Source organism: Sceloporus occidentalis, unplaced genomic scaffold, assembly GCF_023333645.1.
Source record: "Sceloporus occidentalis isolate IW3139 unplaced genomic scaffold, rSceOcc1.0.p SCAF_4, whole genome shotgun sequence".
Lineage (NCBI taxonomy): Eukaryota > Metazoa > Chordata > Lepidosauria > Squamata > Phrynosomatidae > Sceloporus > Sceloporus occidentalis.
The window spans coordinates 1,607,235-1,631,186 of record NW_028316984.1 but is presented as its reverse complement, the minus strand read 5'-3'; the positions used below and the strand labels follow the sequence as shown (position 1 = coordinate 1,631,186).

Here is a 23,952-nt window from a genome sequence, read left to right as displayed (position 1 = left end):
TGAGATATGTAATTTGTTGTGGCACCAGAGCTCTCTGACAGAAAAGACTAAATATCTCACAAAATTACAAATCCCAGAATTTAATAGCCTTGAGCCATGGCAATTAAAAGGGTGTCTGCCTTAATTTTGCAGTGTGGTTACACCCTCAGCCTTAGAGGAAGGCAATGACAAACCTCCTCTGAATAAATAAATCCTGCCAAGAAAACCTGACAGTAGGGTTGCCAGAAGTCAGAGTTGACTTGAAGGCACATAACAGGCGCAGCAGCCAGAAGCAAGATCAAATGCCAAGATCTTAAGCAAGGGAACCAAAAATCTTTTTCAGCAGTTTCATGCTTTTCTGTTGCTGCATTCAGTATGGTAAAGATCAGAAGGATTCCCCCCCCACCACCACTTTCTGTATCATGTAGACTTACTAAATAAAATACAACAATGATTTAGAAGGACAACAGCCCTTTTATTGCCTTTTTCATTTCAAATTTTGGACATATCTTTTTAACATAAGTGGATGATTGTTTTAGATTTTCAAAAGAATAAGGATGACATTGTACTACAATCTAGATAATTCCTAGTTTAGAAATGTGTTTTGTTTTAAGGTTGCTTAGGGATCTGTAAGGGACATTTCACTTTTGACATTTGCATGAAATTAACTGATGGCAGAGCCACATAGTTTTTGGGGTTGATGGAATGACTTCCTTGTTCTGCTCATTACAAAGACTTACCCTATAAAGGGGTAAGATAGAAATATAAATGGCTTTTCTAACTGCATTTAAAATCTGTATTACTCAGGATGAAAATAGCTGTTGATACATTTTGTTAGATACCCTTAATAATCCTAGATGTTAGCTGTATCTTTGCAGATTTTATAAAAATTGGGATAGAGTCCTTTGGACAGGCTGGTTATCGTCAAGATCTTGGCAAGTCTGAAAGCACAATATAACCTTTTCCTCTTCGGCTGTGTTCCCAAGGAAAACCTTTCATCTGGAGTTGGCTTTTCCTTCCATGAGGAAATCCCTCATTGGCATCAGTGTTCTGTACAATCCTGGCATAACTGAGGAAAGATATATAAAAAGCTTAACTTCAGAGAGATTTGGAACTTGGTGTCAGTGTGCCTTTTACTTCCATAGGATTGTTTATCCTTTACAGAAGTAGCAGGGCAGTACTATAACTTAAATCTATCTGTCTCCAGCCGACTGCTCTTCCCCCAGCCCCATTTGTATCTTAGAAAAAAGACAAGATAGAAACTGAAAGCCATGAAGTTATACTGGAAGGTCACTAGGATGTTAAGAATTTGTAGAAGTAGTTATTTTAAAGGAAAAGACTGTTTATTCCCCCCCCTATATATTTCAAACCAAATTTCATCTGGAATGAATGAAACGACCACCAACATTCTGAATATAGTGTAGGGCTATGTTAAGAATAGTGGTGGTTGTTTCATTCATGTTTTATTCAGCATTTCTCAGAGACAATCAGAACTTCAAGTAATTTTGTGAAGGAAGCTTGTAGGAAACATGTTGTTTAAAGGCTGTCTCTGCCCCAAAATAAAATCCCACCAAAGCAAGAGAGAAAGAGGAGCATGGCTTTTCTCTTGCCACTAGCAAAAAGTGTATGTAGGGGGAAATGGTAACAACAAAGGCATGCATGTGTCCATTTTACTGAGAATCCAGGAAGTACCAGGAGAATTCTATGCAGCTGTGCAATCCTTTGCATTTAAAAAAAAAACTATTTGGCCAAGAACATTTATAAGCTGTTCCTCTTTTAACAAAAGGTAAAGTAAATCAAATCTGCAAAGAGCATCTGTGGGCTGGCATGCCTTATATGTAGCCCAAAAACCTTTTGTTTTTCTTAAGAAATCACAGATTAACTCTAAATATCTTAAATGATCTGGAAGGGAAGCTGGTAGTCTTAAAGAAAATAGGAACATGATACTTTTCTTCTACCACACTGCATTTTATTACATAACTACTCTTTTAAATCCAAAAATGTTTTACATTTCATTACCTATCGCAGGAGTTCTGGCGATACCCGAAGAAAACTCCACAGATGTAAATTTGTTGACAGTGGACAAATCCAAATAGGGCGGCTATGTACTTCCTGAGCTACAAATCTTCAGATACGTTGGGGTGACGGCTGCCTTGTTTTGTGTTAAACTGTTGAAGCTATTCACATTATCTCTCAGAAAAGTTCTCTTTCCCTCCATCCTACATTTTGGAGGAATCCTTCCTGCAGTGTGAGAAAGTGAGGGGGTTACGGTGGGAAGCTGATGAGTCTGCATGATAGCTCCTGTGGGGTGGAGGGTTGCACATGCACACAGTGTCCAGAAATTGTGGCATTTTCTGGATGACACTGTGTCCAGAAGAAAGATGGAGAGCCTAGAATTTGCTAATGAGGCAGAATGTCTCAAGTATGGGAGAGGGACAAAAGAAGAGAGATTCTAAAGCATCTACTGTAACAACAATAACAACAACAAAATGTTTCCATTTAAACCATTAATAAAAAGGTGCTATTGATTACTGGGGACCATGGAAATGATAACTGAGGATTACTGAAAGTTGCTTAAGTCATTTGGACTGCAAATTTAAAAGCGGGGGGGGGGGGGGGAGGCAGGAATAGATATCATAACTTTAGCTATTATGTTTGACTAGTTTCAGTGTTCTGGTGGCCATCGGCCATCAAACAAGGAAACTTGTTTTATCAACACACACTTCCTAAACTCTTGTGCATTTTGTGTGTTTAGGCGTTCTTTCTTGACCCAGTTTGCTTCTCCTGGTTTGTCCTTCTGTCCTGACTTACTGTCTTGACTCACCGTTTGTTCCATAGCTTATAGTTCTTGGCTCTTCTCAGATCACCATCATGGCCCAGCCTTGACAGCTGTAAGCACTAAAGTCAAGGTCACTAGGGAGAAATTTGGGGTGATTCCTCTACATGTATGAGATTAATCCAAGACTGAATGTTCCTGGTTTCAGATGGATTTCAGTGATTTTAAATGGAGGGTCTGACTTGGTTTAAGACAGTGGTTCCCAACCTTTTTAATGCCGCGACCCTTTAATACAGTTCCTCATGCTGCGGTGACCCCCAACCACATTGGAGTGGTGTTTTGGTTCCTAAGACCATCGGAAATATGTGTTTTGTATCATGTTTTTGAAGTTGTATGTTGCCTTGGTTTCTGTACTGGGAGAAAGATGGGATATTAATCAATTAAATTTTGCCTTGTTTTGTCTGTATTGGAGACATGAAATGGAGTTAGTGGGTACAAGTTGTTAAAAATGTCTTGCGAGGCTTGGTATGCAAGAGATGCACAATGTTAAGAACTGCATTAGGCACACTTAGGCTGCTGCCACACTGCAGAATTAAAGCAGTTTGACACTGCTTTCACTCGCATCACTCCATCCTATGGAATCCTGGGATTTGTAGTTTGTTGTGCTGCCAGGGCTGGGCTTTGAAATTTCAGGCATAAGAGAGGCAAAAGGCTTGGGCTGCATCTAAACTGGAGAAATAATCTGGTTTGAGACCACTTTAACTGCCTCGGCTGAATGCTGTGGAATTCTGGGAATGGTGGTTTGTTCCAGCACCACAGCAGAATGGCAGTTAAACCCCTGCAAAGCTCTCTGACCAAGGTGACCATGACCAATGCCCTCAACCCAAAATGTAGGGCACTCAAGCAAAAAATGTAGGACATGACCAAAAATAAAAGCTAAAAACACCCATGTAATTATAAATTATTGCTTCTTAGCCATGATCCAAATGAGGACATTTTGAAATTTGACAGAAGAGGACATATCCTGGAAAAGGAGGAGGATGTCTGATCACCTTGTCTCTGGTCTAAAATGCACTGCAGAAATAAAACATAGCTGGACTGAAATGCCCAGAGTTCCTCACCAAAGCTGCATCCACACTGAGGAAAGAACCCAGTTCGAGAGTGATTTAACTGTCCTGGGTTAGTGCTGGGAATGCTGGGAATTGTACTACACTGTGGCCCCAGAACTATCTCTGACAGGGAGTCCCATAACCCTCCAAACGTAGTTGAATTGCAGTGCCCAGAATTCCTCCCCAGGTGCATCCACACTGAGGAAATGGTCCAGTTTGAGACTGCTCAGTGCTGGGGAATCCTGGGAATTGTAGTCTATTGTGGCCTCAGAGCCATCTCTGACAGAGAAGTCTCAATGTCTCCCAAACACTAGCATTCCCAGTATTCCCTACCATTGAGTTAAAGCAGTCTCAAAGTGGGTTATTACTCCTGCAGTGTGTGAGAGAGATAGAAAGGCTAGGGACTGGATTCATTCATTAACTCACAAAAGGAGGATATCTGTGTCCAAAACACACTGCTTGGACTGCCAGGGCTCAGTGCTATGGAATCCTGGGAATTGTAGTTTATTGTGGCACCAGAGCTCTCTGACAGAGAGGGCTAAATGCCTCACAGACACCAGAGTTCCAGAGCACTGAGCCAGGGCAGTTAAAGGGGTCTCAAAGTGCAGTGTGTGTGTGTGTGTGAGAGAGAGAGAGAGAGAGAGAGAGAGAGAGAGAGAGAAGCATGGGAGGGTGAATGAGGAGCTCACCTGGGCTGAGGCTGCTCTGTAAGTAGAAGAAGAGGAGGAGGGAAGAGGCCAAGGGAAGAGGAGGAGCCCCTGCTTTTCCTCATCATCGCAGCCTCCTCCCTTCCACTGCATGCCCCAAAGGGCCAAACGGCTGACAAGAGGCTCTGTTCCCAGGCAACGCCTGCTCCTCCTGGCCCCGAAAAGCCCCTTCTGCCTCCCTCTCAGCCCTGACTGAGAGGCTTCTGGAGAGGCGGCTCTAGGCTCCCCCCCACACACACACACACACTGCCTCACTGCTGGTCCTCCTAGGCGACCCCTGTGAAAGGGTCTGGCAACCCCCAAAGGGGTCTCGACCCACAGGTTGGGAACCACTGATAACAATTTATCAACCTTTTAAAGTTTGTGTGTAATACACTCACACTTCTGATCATGGATGTAGTGTAAATAATTTGATACACATGTTCAGGACACAGTTTTCTGTGTTAGGTTTGGATATTCATTTTCAAATAAGTGGGATTGTCATGCCTCCAGAGTATCTTTGATGCTCTTGAGACATATATTTAGTTGAGATTATATTAGCTTTTCTATGTATTAGTTTAGAAGGGGAAATAGAGATCTACAGCTTTAAGAAAGACAAGGATTGTGGGAAATCCCAGGGTCTCTTACTGTCTCTCTCCAACCAGTTTCAGTGTGTAGTAAGATTTCAGCCAAGTCAGACCTGGAGAGAGTATTTTCCTTTGACAAAGATAAGTCCACAGAAGAAGAAAGATAAGTCCACAGAAGAAGAAAGATAAAACCCACCAAGAAGAAAGAGCAAGGTATTTAAGAAGGACTATTGAGAAAAAGGAGATCAGTTTCCTGTTTTGTGTTTATAGCCAGTAAACCTATGAAAACTTAAGAAATTTGTGGACAAGTCTTTTGTTCTGGCTGTGTTCCCGAGAGCCAGAGGCCTTACTACACCCAAAGTCCATAGCATCGCTCTTGGGACAAAACAGGGATTTAAAAAAAAAAAAAAAAAAACTCCAGTGAAATGTTAATCTCCCTCCAATGTTAAAGTTTTGGTATCAGAGTGTCATGGGAGGAATGATAATTTGTTTAGAAGTTACCTAATCCCACTACAACCAAGATGCACATTCTTATCCCTTCAGAGCTCCATGCTGTGATATAGCTTGTTGCATCTGTGTTCCAAGTCTCTGCCTGTTTTTAATGCACTATAAAATAAGATCTCTTGACTTGTTTTTCTGTTCTTGGTGGGATGGTGGTTATCTGGTTGTTGAGGAACTTTCTATAGTTCCATTGTCATGGACTGATCACTACTTGGTAGAGTTTAGACTTACTGGGACTCAGAGCCTCTGGAGGGATGGGGGCCTATTAAGATGGTCCAACCCAGGAGACTTATCAATCCAGATGGATTCCTGATGGCTCTTGAGGACTTTCCTGTTGTCTTGGCAGATGATCCTGTGAAAGCCTTGGCTGATCTCTGGAATACAGAAATGGCCAGAGCAGTGGGCACAATTGCCCTTAAGTGCCCCTTCCCATGAAGTGGAGCCAAAAGTTCTCCCTGGTTCATTGGGGAGCTGGCAGTGATGAAACTAGTGGGCCAAAGACTAGCATGATGATGGTGGGAAAACTAAGGGCAAGTCCAACTGGACACGGGCTAGAACTCATTGGAAGGCCTATACCATGGTGATGGTGACAATAAAGAAATTATGGGCTGATCTAGACAGCCACGAAGTGCCGTCATGGGACCGATACTTAGGGTTAGGGAGCGTGCATCAACCGCACACTCCCTAACCCTAGCACATCACGGCGTTGGTGTCATGACGGCCTCCCGTCCACATGGGGGCCGCCATCTTGATGTAACGAATGTAAATAAATAAATAAAATAAAAATTTTATTTGTATACCGCCCTTCCAAAGATCAGGGCGGTGAACAACAAATTAATAATACAAAAATCAATACACAAATACATATTAAAATACAACCATATTAAAATCAAAATTAAAACCCCATCAGCCAGCTACCAATTGCCGTCGAAGGGGGGGAAGGCTATCTGGAACTTACTTCGGGGAATGCTAAACGAAATAGGAAGGTCTTTAACTCCCTCCTAAACTGGGCCAGGGAGGTGGCTGAGTGGAGCTCTATGGGCAGCGTATTCCAGAGGGCCGGGGCGGCGATGGTAAATGACCTCCTCGTTGTAGAGGATAGTCTAGCCCCTGGGACCCTCAGTAGTTGCTGCCCAGATGTTCTGAGGGTGCGGGGCGGAATGTATGGAGAGAGGCGGTCCTCCAGGTATCCTGGGCCCAAGCCATGTAGGGCTTTATAGGTTATCACCAACACCTTATACTGTGCTCGGAAGCGAACGGGCAGCCAATGCAGATCTTTAAGTATAGGTGTAATATGACTGGCCCTGGAAGTACCAGTGACCAGTCTGGCTGCCATATTCTGTACCATCTGTAGAGTACAGTGCACTCATTATGTGCACTGGGCATCTTAAAAAGAACCCAGTTTTTCCATATATTTTTTTTACTCTGGAGCAGGGGTAGGCAACCTTTTTCAGCTGGGGGCCGGGTTGCTGTCCCTCAGACAACTGGGGGGCCGAAGCCAAAAAATAAATAATTAAATATATTTTTTTTAAAAATAATTAAATAAATAAACCGGGACAAATGTAGGACAAAAATTTCAAATGGAGGACACTTTTTAAAAAAAAATGGAGGACACACAAAAAAATTCCTGATTTTAAAAAAAATGTTAATATAAATGCATGTTTCGGAGGCTTCTATAGTCAATTGCCCCCCTTGCCCGCCTCCTCCTGATAGGCCAAAGGCCCCACACCCTCACGCGAGAGGCCAAAGGCTCCGGCGGCAATCGGCGGCAGGACCGGGCTGGGGCCGGTCCCAAGGCCTTGCCAGGCCGCATCCGGCCCGCGGGCCGCAGGTTGCCTACCCCTGCTCTGGAGGGAGTTTGGCTGGCAATGTTGCCAATCTGGTGACTTTCACACAAAAATGGGGTGTGATTTTGGTGCCTGGCTCTATTTTGGTGCAAATTTGGTGATTTTTGCCCATTTCAGCTCCAACCTGAGGGAGGCTGGCTACAGAGCAACCAATCCTTTGGAGTTGTCACACACTAACAGTTTTCAGCCAATCAGAGAGAGGACAGTGATTGCCTCCGCCCTCAGGAAAAGCTCAGCCAGGGCAGACGCAAAGCAGGAGACAAGGGCCAGGCAGGCAGCCAGGCACCTGTTGCTTCTTCTTCTGCTAAGCTTGGTCGCTTTGCAGTTCTGAGGCACCTGTGGGTTGCTTGCAGCCTGTTGCACAGGAGGAATGAGGTATCTTGGCTTGCTGTGCCTGTCTTCCCAATTGCCTTAGGATTTCCAAGTAAGAAATAAGTTTTAAGGCACACAAAGGCAATAGTTGACATTGGTATCATGGCTTGATGTTGTGGTAATTAATGCATTAATTGATTGCTGTTGTGGGCTGCTGTGTGTGCCTTAGAGTGACATTTGAATTTCTTAATTTCTGAGCTTGGGCAGAGTGCCCCAAGCCTACCTCTCAGGGTCATTATTGTACTGTGAGGACTATTTGGGTTGACAGGAGGAGAATCTAGTGGCGGGAAAAAGTAGAAGAATAGAGGAGATGTGAGTAAAAGAGGTGGAAAGGTGCTTCTGAGCATGGGCAGAGCACCTGGGTAGAATCATGGATGTTTATCTCCATCTTCCCTCCCTTCCATGGGCTGCCCTACTAGTTGTGTGATGTGAACGTGATGTCCCTGAGTGTGTGTGTGTGTGTGTGTGTGTGTGTTAGTGATTAAATATGCCTCTGAGCATGGACAGAGCACCTGGTAAGTGGGCATCCCTGCCCTGTCTTCCAAGAATTTTGTTTTGTGGCTCTCTTTTTCGTTCTCTTTTCCATTGCCATCCATACTGCAGAAATAATCCAGTTTGACACTGCGATGGGATTCTGGCCACAACAAACCACCATGCCCAGAATTCCACTGCATGGAGCCCTGGCTGGTAAAAGCAGTGTTTCAACATGTCACAACAAGTTACAATTCCCAGGATTCCCTGGTTTGACAAGGGAATTGCCTGCACACTTCCAGATCACAGCCCCAGAGAATGAGTCTACAGTATATCAGTGTTGCCAATTTAAGTCCACTTCTTCAGGTGCATTTGGATTTAATAATGATAATACAGCGCGCCCGTGTCATATGCGGGCGCGGCTTGAGCATACGCGCTCAAGCCGCGGGGCGTGCACAGGGCGGCACGTCCCATTCAATTGAATGGGCGCAAGCGCCCCGTGCGCCTCCGCACTGCCGTGCACGAGCCCCATTGTTTACAATGGAGCTTGAGCATAGGCGGAATTCGCCTTACGCGGAGGGATCCGGATCCCCGCATAAGGCGAGGGCCCACTGTAATACTGGTCATGATGATAGAGAGATAGATCTTGTAGCACCTTTGAGACTCACTGAAAGCATGAGCTTTCCTAGACTTTTTTAATAACTAAGGTCCAAAACACACTGCAGAAATAATCCAGTTTGTGACCCCTTTAACTCTACTGGCTTAGTGCTAGGGAATCCTGGGAATTATAGTTTGTTGTGGCACCAGAGCTCTTTCTGATAGAGAATGCTCAATGTCTCACAAAACTACCATTCCCAGGGTTCCCTAGCACTGAGCCAGGGCAGCTAAAGCAGTCTCAAACTGGATTATTTCTGCAGTGTGTCTTGGACCTAACTCAGGCTGCATCTTCACTCCAGACACAATCCAGTTTCATACCGTTTTAACTGCCATGGCCCAGTGCTATGAAATCCTGGGAATTGTAGTTTGTTGTCACACCAGAGTTTGCTGAGAGAGAAGGTTAAATGTCTCAGAAAACTAGAATTCCCAGGATTCCATAGCACTGAGCCAGGGCAATTAAAGGGTTGTCAAACTGGATTATTTCTGCAGTGCAGTTGCAGCCTAACACATTTCTATATGGCACAAAGCTTCCTGGACCCCCTTCATGTCAAAATAAGTATCTTAAAAGTATTAGAAGGACTGAAAGATTCTTTGTTTGGTTTTAATGGTAATTAAGAGAGTTGAAATAAGTTACAATTATTTTTTAGTCCATTAGGGTTACGTTTATTTGCAAAAGATCCGCCATATTAACATTACAGGGACTTTTGGGGGATTTTGACTGAATATTTGGTGTGATGGGGGATTCAGTGTGTTTTGGTCAAACATTTGGGGAAATATCTTCTAGGCTTTTTGGCAACACTGCTGCTGCGGCGCCCCTCTGGAGGGAAACTGGGTGCCCCCAGCCCACCGCTTTGGGACCGTCTGGAGAGCCCCCATATTTCTAGAGTGAATGGTGGCCTCTCAGTTCCAGGGGTTTCTTGATGAAATGGATTATCTAGATCTATTTCAATCTGACTTCAGACCTGGTTATGGGACAGAGACAGCTTTGGTTCTTTGGTGGATAACCTATGCAGGAAAATGGACAAGAGGAGTGTGTTACTATTGGTTCTGCTGGTCCTCTCAGTGGCTTTTGATACCATCTTCTGGGTATTTGGGTATTCCTCTGGGTTGTCTCTCTTAGATGGGACTTGGGGGCACTGTTAGACAGTGGTTCTGGTGTTTGTTGGAGGGGTGAGCTCAGTATATGAACATTTCAAGCATTAATGTTGCTTTCAGGAGAAGACCTTACTTCAAAGTTGACAGATATTTGAAGTAGAAATACTGAAAATAGTCCTGTTTTCCTATTAGAATTGGTAATGTGGAAAGCAAAACATCTTAACACGAAGGCCAAAATAAATCTAACTTCAGCTACCCCAGAATATATCATATGATTAGTTTTTGAAGCCAGCACATCTGTAAACTCATTTTAAAATTGACAGTTCAGAACATATTGTGAAATGTTACATTTGGCACATTTACTAGCACAACAGATGTATTCCCAGTTTGCTTCCTAACTGACAACATAAAATTGAATTTCCAATACATGTCTTGAAAATTAAGAAACAAACTTAATAAAGAACTGGATCATAAAAAAGATACTGGGTACAAGAACTGTAAAGAGGTCTCAGACTGACCTTTAATACATCTGTGTAGCTCTGCAAGTATGAATGGAGCCCTTGGGAACATGAGCAGTGACGCATTTGGGAAGCAGATTCCTTTCATACTTATTGCTGAAATGCTTAAAAACATGTTGGAGACTTAAAATAGGAAGTGAAATAACCCATGAATGGAAACAATACTCTGTCTAAACTGGCATCCTATCCTCTGATTTCTTGATCCTAGGATGGCCATAGTGATGGTGACCAAAGCTCCCGAGGCAATGCTACTCAGCTGGAGGACTCTTAAAACAAATTCTTCAGTGGAAAACTTGCTTGGATAATTAGAAGTCTTAATTTGAGGGGGAGAATAGGAATACTGTATGTCAGTCTGACTTAAACCCACTGTGGTCCTGAAGCTAAACTGGCCAAATTGGAATCTCGCTTCGCTGTGGAGTCAGTTGTGTAGCTTTATGCAAGTTGTGAACAAAATGCACCAGAATGGAAGGAAAGTGCTATCATATTTGAGCAACCTGATCAGCCCCCCCCCATTTTTTTTTTTACTAAAACCATCCTCAAGGGGGTATGGGGACAATTTTGCCATGATTCTGTGCTATTTTATGCCTACTAGGGGCCTTTTTTCAATGCAAAATACAGTTGACTTCTCTTTTACTTCTATGTGGAAAAAGGCCTCCCTTGGGCTTAAATCAGCCCAGTGAGTCCCACCCCCATTAAAAAAAAATAAGACTCATAGTCTCTAGGAGTTGTGGGAAGGGGACTCTTAGTAATTTTTAAAAAGAAATCAGTGTGTGTGGGAGAGCAGTGCAGCTAGAATATGGGAGATCTCCTCCCCACACACCATTAGTACCCTGTGAGTTGGTGAGGTCACACCCAAGGAAGGGATAAGCCTCTCCCTGTATGCTGCTACCATGATAAAAACACTCCAATTACCAATGAGTTATGGGGGGGGGGGGACAGCTGCAAGTTATGTATTTCACTTCACACATACTTATAAATGTAGAACCAGCATCAGTGGTTTGAGTGTTGGACTAGAACTCTGGGAGACCAGTGTTTGAATCCCCACTCATCCATGGAACCTCCCTAGTGACCTTGGGCAAGTCACACATTCAGCCTCAGAGGAAGGCAATGGCAAACCTCCTCTGAACATATCTTTGCCTTAGGATTGCTATAAATCAGAAACAACTTGAAAGCATGCAGTGTTAACAGTAATTGTAGTGTCATTTGCCCATGCATGGTTTTGTTGTTAACTGCCCTCGAGTCGATCTCGACCCTTGGCGATCTCCAAGACCCCCTGCCCTCCATTGCTGTGTTCAACTCCTGCAAACTCCTACTCGTCATAATCTCTTTAATAGCGTCCATCCACCTTGCATGCAGCCTTCCTCTCTTTCTACTTCCCTCTACCTTTCCTAGCATTACTGTTTTTTTCTAATGATTTATGCCTTCTCATGATGTGTCCAAAGTACGACAACCTGAGTTTTGTCACCTTGGCTTCTAGTGAGATTTCTCGCTTGATCTGCTGCAGGACCCATTTGTTTGTCTTTTTGGCATGGTGCATGGTGGTGCGTGTTGCATAGTAGTGACTGCTTTTTCAAATCAGCATGAACGGAACTATGGTGCAGTGGAGAGGGTCTTTAGGTCCTCGTGCCTGCCACGGTCTTGATCAGAACCTTCCTTCATGGGAGAAAAATGGAAGGGATTTTATCCAAGGATATACCATGCAGATAATGTGTGAAGTAGGCCCACATTCTCTCATCTCCTTTTTTCTTAGGCCAAACTGACATCTGTAAACTCACAGTTTCTTGTCAGGTAGTCTGGGAATTTATATAGGGCAAAAATGACAAACTGAATAATTGAGGAATCCCTCCACGTATTTAAAGAAAAAAAATACACTCCTAAACTACCTAAACAACTTTTAGGTGGCTCTATTTCACTTCCAGATATATATGAACCCAGCCCTCTGACTTCTGTATTAGAGAGAGGGGATAAAACTAATAGGAGGACATAACTCTTGCACGCTGTTGGCAAGCTTGTTGTTGTGACCATTTACATGGCAGTCCTATGTATGTGTGCTCTTCCTGAGTGCATTCTCACAAAACAATATAAGCCCACAAGTAGTGGTAATGAACATTAAGATGCCCATGCTGCATAGTTGTTCTTGCTTAGCTCCTCTTTAACAGTAATCAGAAACTTAGCACTTACAGGAAGCTTAGCATATCTGAACCCGAGACCCTGGCATCTTTCTCCTCTTAACAAGGATTTGTAGTTGGCTTTTGGCCCTACAGGAGGAACAAATAAGCATCTGGATCAGGATAACCTGGGGTTGGGTTGCTGAGTCCCATGTGAGTGGGGCAGTGAAGCTGCTCTAGCTTTATTTAGCACTCCCTCGGAGTGTAGTGGAGTCTCCTTCCTTGGAGGTCTTTAAGCAGAGGCTGGATTGTCATCTGTCAGGGATGCTTTGATTGAGATTTCCTGCATGGCAGGGGGTTGGACTGGATGGCCCTTGCAGTCTCTTCCAACTCTATGATTCTATGATTTCAGATTTTGAAGGAGCTGTCCCAAGGGGCTCAACCTATTTGGGGGATAGGATTCAGCACAATGGATTGGGCTCTTAAAGCTGAGACTGAAGCTCAGAGCAGATTCACTGCGCCACTAAATTGGGTGCCACTAGCTTTAAGGCTAAGCGTTGTTTGTCTGGCGTTTCTCTGGCAACTGTTCCCTGTTTATAAGAGGAGTCAAAGAGAAGCAATCAGGCCGCCTTTGCATCCACACACTTCCTCATCACCAATAAGGCAGAATTCCCAGCAATTGGTTGCATATATATATATATATATATATATATATCTTTCTCTGAAAGGAACAGTTTAATTTTTGCCAGTTTCCTGTCTAGTCAACAGAGAAAAAGAAGAGGGAACGTTGACAAATTTGTTTTCCTTAACCTCAGGCAACTGTTAAACAATAAAACACAATTTCCTATGCTTTGGTCTGACCTGTTTCTACATCAGATATCTTCTATTATAAAATTACATATGGCTTTAATTTGGTCATGGAATAGATAGCATCAGTGTTACTAGTGTATGTATGACCTAGCAGGAATTCACAAGTCCTAACAGCATACCAGCAAGTAACATGTGGGTGGGGTGCAGTGGGGTGGGTAGCAAAAAAAGTGGAATATTGCCCAAAATAAACGAAAGGCCCGAACAGACAGGCCAGAATAAAACTGCTTTGGGACACTTTGGAAGTATGCTGTTTAAAAATGACACAGGCATCTTAAGAGGCCAGAAGCTGCACCCAAGCTGTGCTCCAGTTCTTAGGACTGGAGCATGGCTTTGGCGTGGCTTCCGGCCTCTTAGGACGCATGCATCATTTAAACAGCACACCTCCAAAGTGACCCGAAACAGCTTTATTTTGGCCTGTCTGTTCGGGCCCTAAATTATATTTGTTGTGCAAGACAAAAGAGTACTAAGGAAAGAATACACATTTCTTGACTGTGCTACACAACAGCCAGAAACAGAAAGAAGCTGACATTACACTAGTGTGATGGGATCTTCTTTATATGCCTGAGATTATATTTTATCTCTTCCCCACAGAAGGCCCCTTGTCACTGACACATGCCCTTCTTTTATCCTTTTAACACTCTCCCTAAACGGATACGGCCAGAGTCCCAAGTGTCTACCCCAAACCAATTCAATATCTTAGGTAGCATGCTTGCCTTTGCTTGTAATGTCCAGAATTCATTCAGGCAGAGACATCTGTTATAAAATGTAAATGGCAACTTTATTTAATAACATAAAGCAAGGAAACATCTTAGTTGGGTTACTTCAACTGTGTTTACATTAACATACACTTGCAGGCTTATCACAATCCCCTCTGGACTTTCTTAAGTGCCTCCTTCTCCTGTCGGAATTCCTCTCTGACTCTCACTGAAGAACCAGTCATTCCTTATCTGACTCTCACTGAAGAACTAGTGAGAATCCTTATCTCTTACTGAAATTCCTTATCTGTCACTGAAGAGCTACCTTAGATTCCTTATCTGACTGTCACTGAAGCCCAAATTCCTTATCTGACTGTCATTAAAGAACTAGTGAGACTCCTTATCTCCCACTGAAGAACTAGTGAGAATTCTTATCTTGCTATCATTGAAGCCCAGTCAGATTCCTTATCTGACTCTCACTGAAGAGCTAGTGAGATTCCTATCTGTCACCGAAGAATTAGTGAGATTCCTTATCTCTCACTAAAGAACTAGTGAGATTCCTTATCTCTCACTGAAGAATTAATGAGATTCCTTATCTCTCACTAAAGAATTAATGATATTCCTTATCTCTCACTGAAAAACTAGTTAGATGGGTTTTTTTCCAGGCTATGTGGCCATGTTCTAGAAGAGTTTCTTCCTGACGTTTCGCCAGCATCTGTGGCTGGCATCTTCAGAGAATGTTAGATTCCTTATCTGTCACTGAAGAACTAGTGAACTTCCGCATCTAACTGTCATTGAAGCCCAGTCAAAGCTTCATGTGGAAATAATTTTACTAAAATACTTGACTTTAAATTTTTACAGTCACATATACCTTTCTTACATGATTTTTTTAATGTTTACATGAGAAATGTACACTGTTGGCACGCTTATTTTAGCACATTCAAGGAACTGTACATGTTATGCTGGAGTTGTCTATTCATCTGCTTCCAGTCAGATTTCTTTTCTGATTAGGCATTACTTAGGACTACTTCAAGCAAAAAGTGCTTTATAGGTCTTGCACACACATATATTTCCAATTACTGGTATGTCTGTATGCTTACTCTGACTGGCAACACTATTTCAGGACTTGTTAATTATATATAATTGGATAGCAATGCCCTGCTGCTTTTTATATAGGAGAAGCAGACCAGATGCTGTAAAATAAGGTCACAAATTAGATGTCAGAAATGATGTCAATTTGTTAGCAGCATTAAGATGAATATTCTTGGATAAAAGAATAAACAAATAATTATTCATACTTATTTGTTTACTCAATTTTATTTCTATCTCACCTTTTGTCCAGCATGTAACCAAAGGTAGCTCACAAAAATTCTAAAAGAAGAAAAAAGCTAAAAACCTGATAATAAAAAAGTTAAATCAAGCTAGTTTTCATTTTGATATGCCATTAGATTTTTAAACTTGTAGAATCTTTTAAAAACTTTAAGTAAAATAAGTAAAAAATAAAGTAAAAAAAATACACCACATTTAAAAAAACCCAATTCCCTGCAACCTATTAATCATTAAATGGCTGTTGACTGCCAATGAAAGGAGAGCAGAGAGGGGACCTGGCTAGCCTCCCATGAAAGGGAATTCAACAGCCTGGGAGCAGCCAAGCCCCAACCAGACTGATCTGTGGGACTAAGGGACTAAGGGAAAGCCCTCATCTAAGGATTTTAAGACCGTAACCAGTTCATACAGAGACAGGATCTTTTAGATAACCTGGACCTAGACTGTATAGGGCGTTATAGGTTACAACCAACTTGTTTTCTGCTGCTCCATAGAACATGGGGAGCAATGGATTCAAACTATAGGAAAAGAAATTCCCACCTAAACTTTAGGAAGAACTTCCTGGTGGTAAGAGTTGTTTCAGGTAGGGTTTCTTAGGGCCCAAACAGACAGGCCAAAATAAAGCTGCTCCAGGTCACTTTGGAGGTATGCTGTTTAAATGACACACACATCTTAAGAGGCCAGAAGCTGCGCCAAAGTTGCGTTCCTTTTTGTGCCGCTGCAAATAGCTTGCGGCAGCGTGAGCACGTCGCTGTTGCGTGGCTCCATTTGGATGCCGCACAGCAGTGACATAATCGCTGAGCGCACCATCTATTCGGCACCGCGCAGAGAGGACACCCTCGTCACGTGTGACGGGCAAGGGGAGTGTGGGCGGGGCGCCCCTCGCATGTGATGAGGGTATCCTTTGGAGCCAGTGTGTACCGCGCCTTAGTCATCTCATCAATGCAATAATATTTATGTTATCACTGAACAATGAAAATTACCACTGAAAGGTTAATTGACTACTACCCGTCTTTCAGTCCTCTAAGATTTCACTGTTTGCAACCCCCTTGCCACTGAAATGTGTAAATAAATCTTCCAACTTGATGGCAACTCAATATTTCTAAAGTTGAGAATGTTAATATTTCTTCCTGTGCTGGGACTTTTCTATTATATCATATGAATTTTATGAGGCCAAAACTATGGTGATTGTTTCCTCTTTTTAAAAGAAAAAGCTGTAAAAATGATCAATCTGGATCTTTCAGGTATAATCTTTGAGTTTTATGTTTAGTTTTATTAACATAATAAAAATTTAAATGTTCCTACTTAAGGAAACAGATGTTATTTTAATTTTTAAACTCAAAATACTGTTTATGAATATATGCCTTAAAGTTGCCTGTCAACTTGAGGTAACCCCAATAATTTCATGGGGTTTTATTAGGCAAGAAATGCTCAAAGGTGGTCAATTCCTTCCTCTGAAATATACCCTATAGAACCTGGTTGGCAGTCTCCCATCCAAGACCCTGCTTGGTTTCCAAGATCAGGTGGGATCTGGTGCCTTTAAACAAAAAGGACCCAAATTTATATCACAGTTTTTTCATGCAGATATTTAAAAGAGATGCTATTTATTAGAAAGCCAATAAAATTACAGTCAGCCCTCCATATCCATGGATTTTTTATCCACCAATTCAAGCATCCACAGTTTGAAAACTGTTGTGTTTTTTAAAAAAATATATACATTCCAAAAACCAAACCTTGATTTTGCCATTTTATATAAGGCACACCATTTTACTGTGCCACTGTATTTAATTGGACTTGAGAATCCATAGATTTTGTTATCCATGGGGGATCCTGGAACCAAATCTCGGCTAATGACAAGAGTCCACTTTATAAGGTGCTGTTAAAATGCTGATGGAGGCATTAAGGTTCCCAGTTTTGGTTATTAGCTTTCAGATATTGAGAGCTTCCTTAGGACTTTTCCAGGAAAGATGAAGAAATGAGATTGATGATTTACAGATCCCCTTCCTTGGTGATTATTAGACAAAACATCTGAGGTCAGCTAGGCTAGAAACCGTATATACTCGACTATAAGTCGATCTCAGGTAAAAGTCGAGGGCAGTTTTTGGGATCACAATTAGGGATTTTGATATGACCCATGGATAAGTCAAGGGTAAAACTTAGGGCATGTAATGAAGGATGCAAAGACAAAGCAAAAGAAAAGAATACCAAAAATCCTACAGGCATAACTATTTGTGCTTATAGTAAAGACTGGATGGATGAGAGTGTAGGAGAGGGTCAGTGCTACCAGGGCAGATTAAACTTTTTTCGTTCAATGGGGGAATAGTTACATATACATATATGTATATGCACACACATACATATGAGTAAAAGTATAGTACTTACATTGACCCGTGGGTAAGTCAACTCAGTTTTTTTGGGTCAATTTTTAACCTAATTTTTTAGACTTATACGTGAGTATATACAGTAAGCATGGCCTGAAGAAACTCTAAATAGTTCAGTTGACTCAATTAGCTGCTGTTTTCCAGATATGTAATGTAGTTCTAGTTCTTTTCCTCCAATTCTGAAGGATTATTTCTCGCTGAGGTTAGGAAGTTTTTTAAACAGGAATGTGATCTAGAAAATGAGCCTGTAGTGGGGGATGTATATCAACAACAACAACAACAACAAAAATCATGGTTACTTAGAAAATATTGTCTAGGTAATATTCTTGTATGCATGAACTGCGGATCAAGGCAGGATTACAACTGATAAAAACCAAACGATACAATTACGCAACCCATACTTCATAAAATAATCAATTAAAACACGTCAAAGATGTTGGTAGCATGAGGTTTCGTAGACTTGAGCCTACTTCCTCAAATGCATATTTGGAGTGGACAAACATCCAAACACGCATCTGAGGAGGCAGGTTCAAGTCTGTGAAAACTCACGCTACCAACTTCTTTCTTCCAGTTAATCTCAGAGGTGCTACAACAGCCCTTTGCATAGTAATTTTCCAAACTAACACAGATATATATTTGAATTGAACCAATTACAGTACAGTGGCCACAGCATGCACAAACATACACAATATTTAGTTTACACGGGGGGGTGGGGGGGGGGGTGGTGGTCCAGAATGGTTCCCCCACATAAGCCAAGGGCGCACTGTATATAAAATACACATACACACACAACTCCTATATGTGTCAAGCTGGATTCATAAATTCAGACAAAAAACTTTCTATGCCTATCTTGCTGTGACAGATTTTAGCAAAATAATTAAAATAAGATTTTTAATGTAATATGGTGATCTTGCATTTGCAATACTTTATGCCTTAAGTTCAGTGCTGTGTGTTATACTGTAATGCAAAAAACAAACAAAAATTCACTGCCTCAGGTTGTCTGCAATTAGGCAGTAGAGGAGGATATTGCAACAAGGCATCTTTGCTGCAAGAAATCTACAACATTTGAACTGGGAATATCATATGTTAAACTAAATTATGGCTAAATTAGGAGGATTATTCCTTTTCAAAATGAGTTTGTAATTCCAAAGAATACCAAAATGATAGCTTGAGAGGCCAGTTTCTTTGGCCACAATCCAGGCAAGAATTGCTTCATAAAGTGAACTAACAAACCAGTGCCAGTCTATGACCCATCAACTGCCAGTCCCTGGCAGATTTCCAAGAATGAAATGATTCCAGCTAATGGGCACAAATATGGTACTGGCCTTGAGCACAATGGAGGGATTGCTGATCCCTACATCATATAGCCATGGAAACACTGACCTGATGGAATCTACTGCTTTGTGTTTCATATTTTAATTACTTTGCATAAATATATTTTATTAAGTTTCTTCATTTTTCTCAAACCAGTAGTTTACCAAATTTCCAATGTTAATTATGAAGGAGCTTATTGCACAAGGAAAGAAAGTGGAAGTTCAGCTGGATAGCAGTGCCTTTCTACATGCCTGATCACATGATGTGTCATAGTTCTTCAGTTTTCTTTCTGCAGGAGATGGTCATAAAAGCTAAGCTTTTGTCAAATGGATTTTTCCAGCTTAAAAACCCCCTTCACTTTTATGACTATCTCCTGTGGGAAGAGAACTGAAGAACTATGATGTCATGCATCATACCTCCACTTTCTTTCCTCGCACAACCCTAATATTACTGGCATTACCAGTATTACCAAATTCAAGGACTAAGGTGTTTTTTTCTTTTTCTTTTAAATTTCAGGCTTGTTCTGGCTGTGGAAAATGTGACTGCAGTGGAGTAAAGGGCCAAAAAGTAAGTATTTTGTGTCTTTAATCTCATTTTTCCTGCTATTATTGTTAACTTTGTTAAAAATTATTGGGACAAAATTAGACTTTTTAGCTAGGTCCAAAACTACCCTTTGTTCATAATACTGTATTTTACTTCCGAGGCATAAACAGAGTCATTCTGATACTATAGGTATGTTCCTGATTTGAACTAATCCCATATCTAGGAGAAGTATATCTAGTTTATTGAAACAAGTTCAGATATTCCAGTCGAGGCAGAGCTACTTCAAAGTGAACCAAATTCAAACATGGGCACTTCTGAAGATTAAATAGCAGTTTGGATTTAGAGAGTGTGTGTCTCATGAATGGATAACCTGTCTCTTCATGTAAGGAAAGCAGCATGATAAAAGGAGAGGGAGTGGGAAATGAAGGATCCGAACACAGGCCAAAAAAAAGCTGCTTCGGGTCATTTTGGAAGTATGCTGTTTAAATGACACACGCATCTTAAGAGGCCTGAAGCTGTGCCAAAGCTGCGCTCCAGTTCTTAGGAGCGGAGTGTGGCTTTGGTGCAGCTTCCAACCTCTTCGGGCACATGCATCATTTAAATCAGGGGTAGGCAACCTTTTTGAGCCGGGGGCCGGGTTGCTGTCCCTCAGACAACTGGGGGGGCCAAAGCCAGGGGGGTGGAGTTTCCACCCTCTGGGGGGCGGGGCTACATGCTGGGGGTGGAGCTTCCACACTCCAGGGGCGGGGACACATGCGCCGCCCCCGGAGTGATAACAATAATAATAATAGTTCCAAGCATGGAAACTACTATAAAGCAATTCAAAAAAAAAAAAAAAAAAAAGAAGAAAGCATGCACACTGTCTCAACCCAGAAAGGCACAAGGTGCTGAGAGGGGATTTTGCATACACACACACACACACACACACAATGCCTGTCTCTCACACACGCAACCTCCCCCTGTCTCTCACATACACCCTCTCTCACACAACTTGCTCTCTCACACACACAACCCACTTTTCTCTCTCTCATACACACATAAACAATACATCTCTCCCTCACATACAACCTTGCCTTCTCACACACCCTCTCACACAACCCACTCTCACACACACAACCCACTTCCCCCCCTCTCTCTCTCACACACACACATACACACAACTCGTTCTCTCTCACACACACACAAAACACACCTCTCTCTCTTACATACACACTGCTCTTACACATACATACACATAACTCCTCTCTCTCTCTCTGCCCCTCCTGCTGTAAAATGAGGGGAGGCCCCTCAGAGGCCAGGAAGGAGGCAGGGGACACCCGCGCTGGCATCCTCGCCAGCTCTTTCCCGGCTTCTGAGGGGCCTCCAAGCCCCTCAGAGGCCGGGAAGGAGGCGGAGGATGCCCGCGCTGGGTCCTGGCCGGCTCTTTCCCGGCTTCTGAGGGGCCTCCGAGCCCCTCAGAGGCCGGGAAGGAGGCGGAGGATGCCCACGCTGGGGTCCTCGCCGGCTCTTTCCCGGCTTCTGAGGGGCCTCCGAGCCCCTCAGAGGCCGGGAAGGAGGCGGAGGACGCCCGCGCTGGGGTCCTGGCCGGCTCTTTCCCGGCTTCTGAGGGGCCTCCGAGCCCCTCAGAGGCCGGGAAGGAGGCGGAGGACACCCACGCTGGGGTCCTCGCCAGCTCTTTCCCGGCTTCTGAGGGGCCTCTAAGCCCCTCAGGGGCCGGGAAGGAGGCGGAGGACGCCCGCGCTGGCGTCCTCGCTGGCTCTTTCCCGGCTTCTGAGGGGCCTCCAAGCCCCTCAGAGGCAGGGAAGGAGGCGGAGGACACCTGCGCTGGGGTCCTCGCCGGCTCTTTCCCGGCTTCTGAGGGGCCTCCAAGCCCCTCAGAGGCAGGGAAGGAGGCGCAGGATGCCCGCGCGAGGGTCCTCGCCGGGTCTTTCCCGGCTTCTGAGGGGCCTCCAAGCCCCTCAGAGGCAGGGAAAGAGGCGGAGGACGCCCGCGCTGGCATCCTCGCCGGGTCTTTCCCGGCTTCTGAGGGGCCTCCAAGCCCCTCAGAGGCCGCGAAGGAGGCGGATGACGCCCGCGCGGGGGTCCTCGCCGGCTCTTTCCCGGCTTCTGAGGGGCCTCCAAGCCCCTCAGAGGCAGGGAAGGAGGCGGAGGACACCTGCGCTGGGGTCCTCGCCGGCTCTTTCCCGGCTTCTGAGGGGCCTCCAAGCCCCTCAGAGGCAGGGAAGGAGGCGCAGGACGCCCGCGCGGGGGTCCTCGCCGGCTCTTTCCCGGCTTCTGAGGGGCCTCCAAGCCCCTCAGAGGCAGAGAAGGAGGCGCAGGACGCCCGCACACGCGTCCTTGCAGGCTCCTTCCCGGCTTCTGAGGGGCCTGCGCGAGAGGCTCAAGGCCCCACGCGGCTGCCCCGTGGGGCCTTTGGCGGCGGCAATCGGCGGCAGGACCGAGCAGGGGCTGGTCCGAACGGCTCGGCGGGCCGCATGCGGCCCGCGGGCCGCAGGTTGCCTACCTCTGATTTAAATAGCATACCTCCAAAGTGACCCAAAGCTCGGGTTGCCATAATTCTCTACTAAAAACCAGGACAAAATGTCGGTCAAAATTTAGACCAAAATATAGAACAATTGAAGGATAAAATTGAAGGATAAAAATGTAGGACATTTAAGAAAAATGGAGGGCCTTAAATGTCCTACATTTTGGGCTAAATTTTATCCTACAATTGTCTTATATTTTGGTCTAAATTTTGTCCTACATTTTGTCCCGGTTTTTAGTAGAGAATTATGGCAACCCTACCCAAAGCAGATTTATAGCATATCTCTAAAGTGCCCCATAGTTTGGTGACTAGAAGCTTTAACTCCTAATCACAATGAACAGTTGTATCATGGCTCTCCTATGTTTTATGGCAATCAACATACTGTAGGACTAGTCCAGTCTTCAATACTGTTCAACTGTAGCTCAGTATTTCAATGCTATTTCTCTCTCCCAGGAGTAGAAAAAGTATTTTGATGGAGTTTATGGGATTTGGTAGGCTGTCATTGTCTGCTTGCCAGAAAACTGTTGGATATTCAAGTTCTTCTGCCTCTTCCATCTCCTCTTGCATTTTCTGTGACACTGCTGCCAACCAAGAGTAAAAAAGGTCACCATCAAAACGCTGCCCCTCCCTGTTATCCTTAACCTTCTTGGAAGTTTCTTGTCTAGGTACAACTAAATCAAATATGCTAGTTTCATACATACAGTAAGACCCCATTTAACACAGATTTGTTTAACACGGTTTCAGTTATCCACAAAGACCCTTTGTATTGCTTCACACTGCCTTGTGCTGCATGAATGTTCAACACTGATAGTCTGTATGCTACTCATTCGCTAGACACATTTGCATGCTGTCCTACATTGATTTGTTGTGATTTGGCACATTGATTTGCCACTACCCATTCATTAGTTGCTTGTGCTGATAAAGTGCTTGTGTTGTTTAGTAATAGTCCTAAATCACAAGAATGGCAATGCTGACAATCCAGATATGCCTAAGACAAGACACAAAGACACTTTCTTTAAGTGAGAAGATAAAGTACTAATGGGTTTCAGCCTCCAGAATGCCTACATTGTTAATTTGGAGTAAGAAAAGTAGTGTTTGTAAATGTTGAAATGTGACAAGTGTTTGTAATTATTCACAATTTTTGTTATATGCAAATAGTCCCAGAAAGTATCCTTTGCATTACTATCTAGCCAACACACACACACACACAAAACTGCGCAGCCATGTATTGGGTCAAAAGGATGCAAATCCCACTTGGAACCTGAACACTCCCCTTCTACAAATACACTGCACTTTTGTTTCTGAAATTTTGCATGTTTCTTAAGTGGATATGTTTCTGACATATTTGTAACAATCACCCACAAAGATCCGTCAACTTCATCCAACTGAGCTAAGAGCTTTATCACACTAGCGAGACCCCGTGAGAAAACAGGAGTTAAACAAGAGTTGTTAAATTTGAATTTAAACAGAATTCGGAAAGTTTACCACACTAATTGCTGCTAAAACAAAATAACACAAAGTTAATCCACAATTAAAGCGGAGGAAACCAGCAGCTTTTAAAATTCGGTTTGTTTCGAATTTAAAAAGCTGCTG

At 43.3% G+C, this 23,952-nt stretch overlaps 1 protein-coding gene and 1 long non-coding RNA gene across 2 annotated transcripts in view; one reads left to right on the top strand and one right to left on the bottom strand.

Annotated features, from left to right (window-relative positions):
- The window catches only part of LOC149313402 (uncharacterized), a 162,781-nt gene that overhangs the window by 23,395 nt on the left and 115,434 nt on the right, over nt 1–23,952 (top strand). The window contains exon 2 of the mRNA XM_089519048.1: nt 19,809–19,859. Within this exon, the coding sequence (XP_089375174.1) occupies nt 19,809–19,859 (51 nt within the window). The remainder of the gene's footprint in view (nt 1–19,808; nt 19,860–23,952) is intronic.
- On the bottom strand, nt 510–4,774 carry LOC149313403 (uncharacterized). The gene is made up of 3 exons (XR_016281069.1): nt 4,554–4,774; nt 1,999–2,220; nt 510–1,048 (listed from the first exon to the last, which is right to left on the bottom strand). It is a non-coding gene; the product is annotated as an uncharacterized LOC149313403 (long non-coding RNA).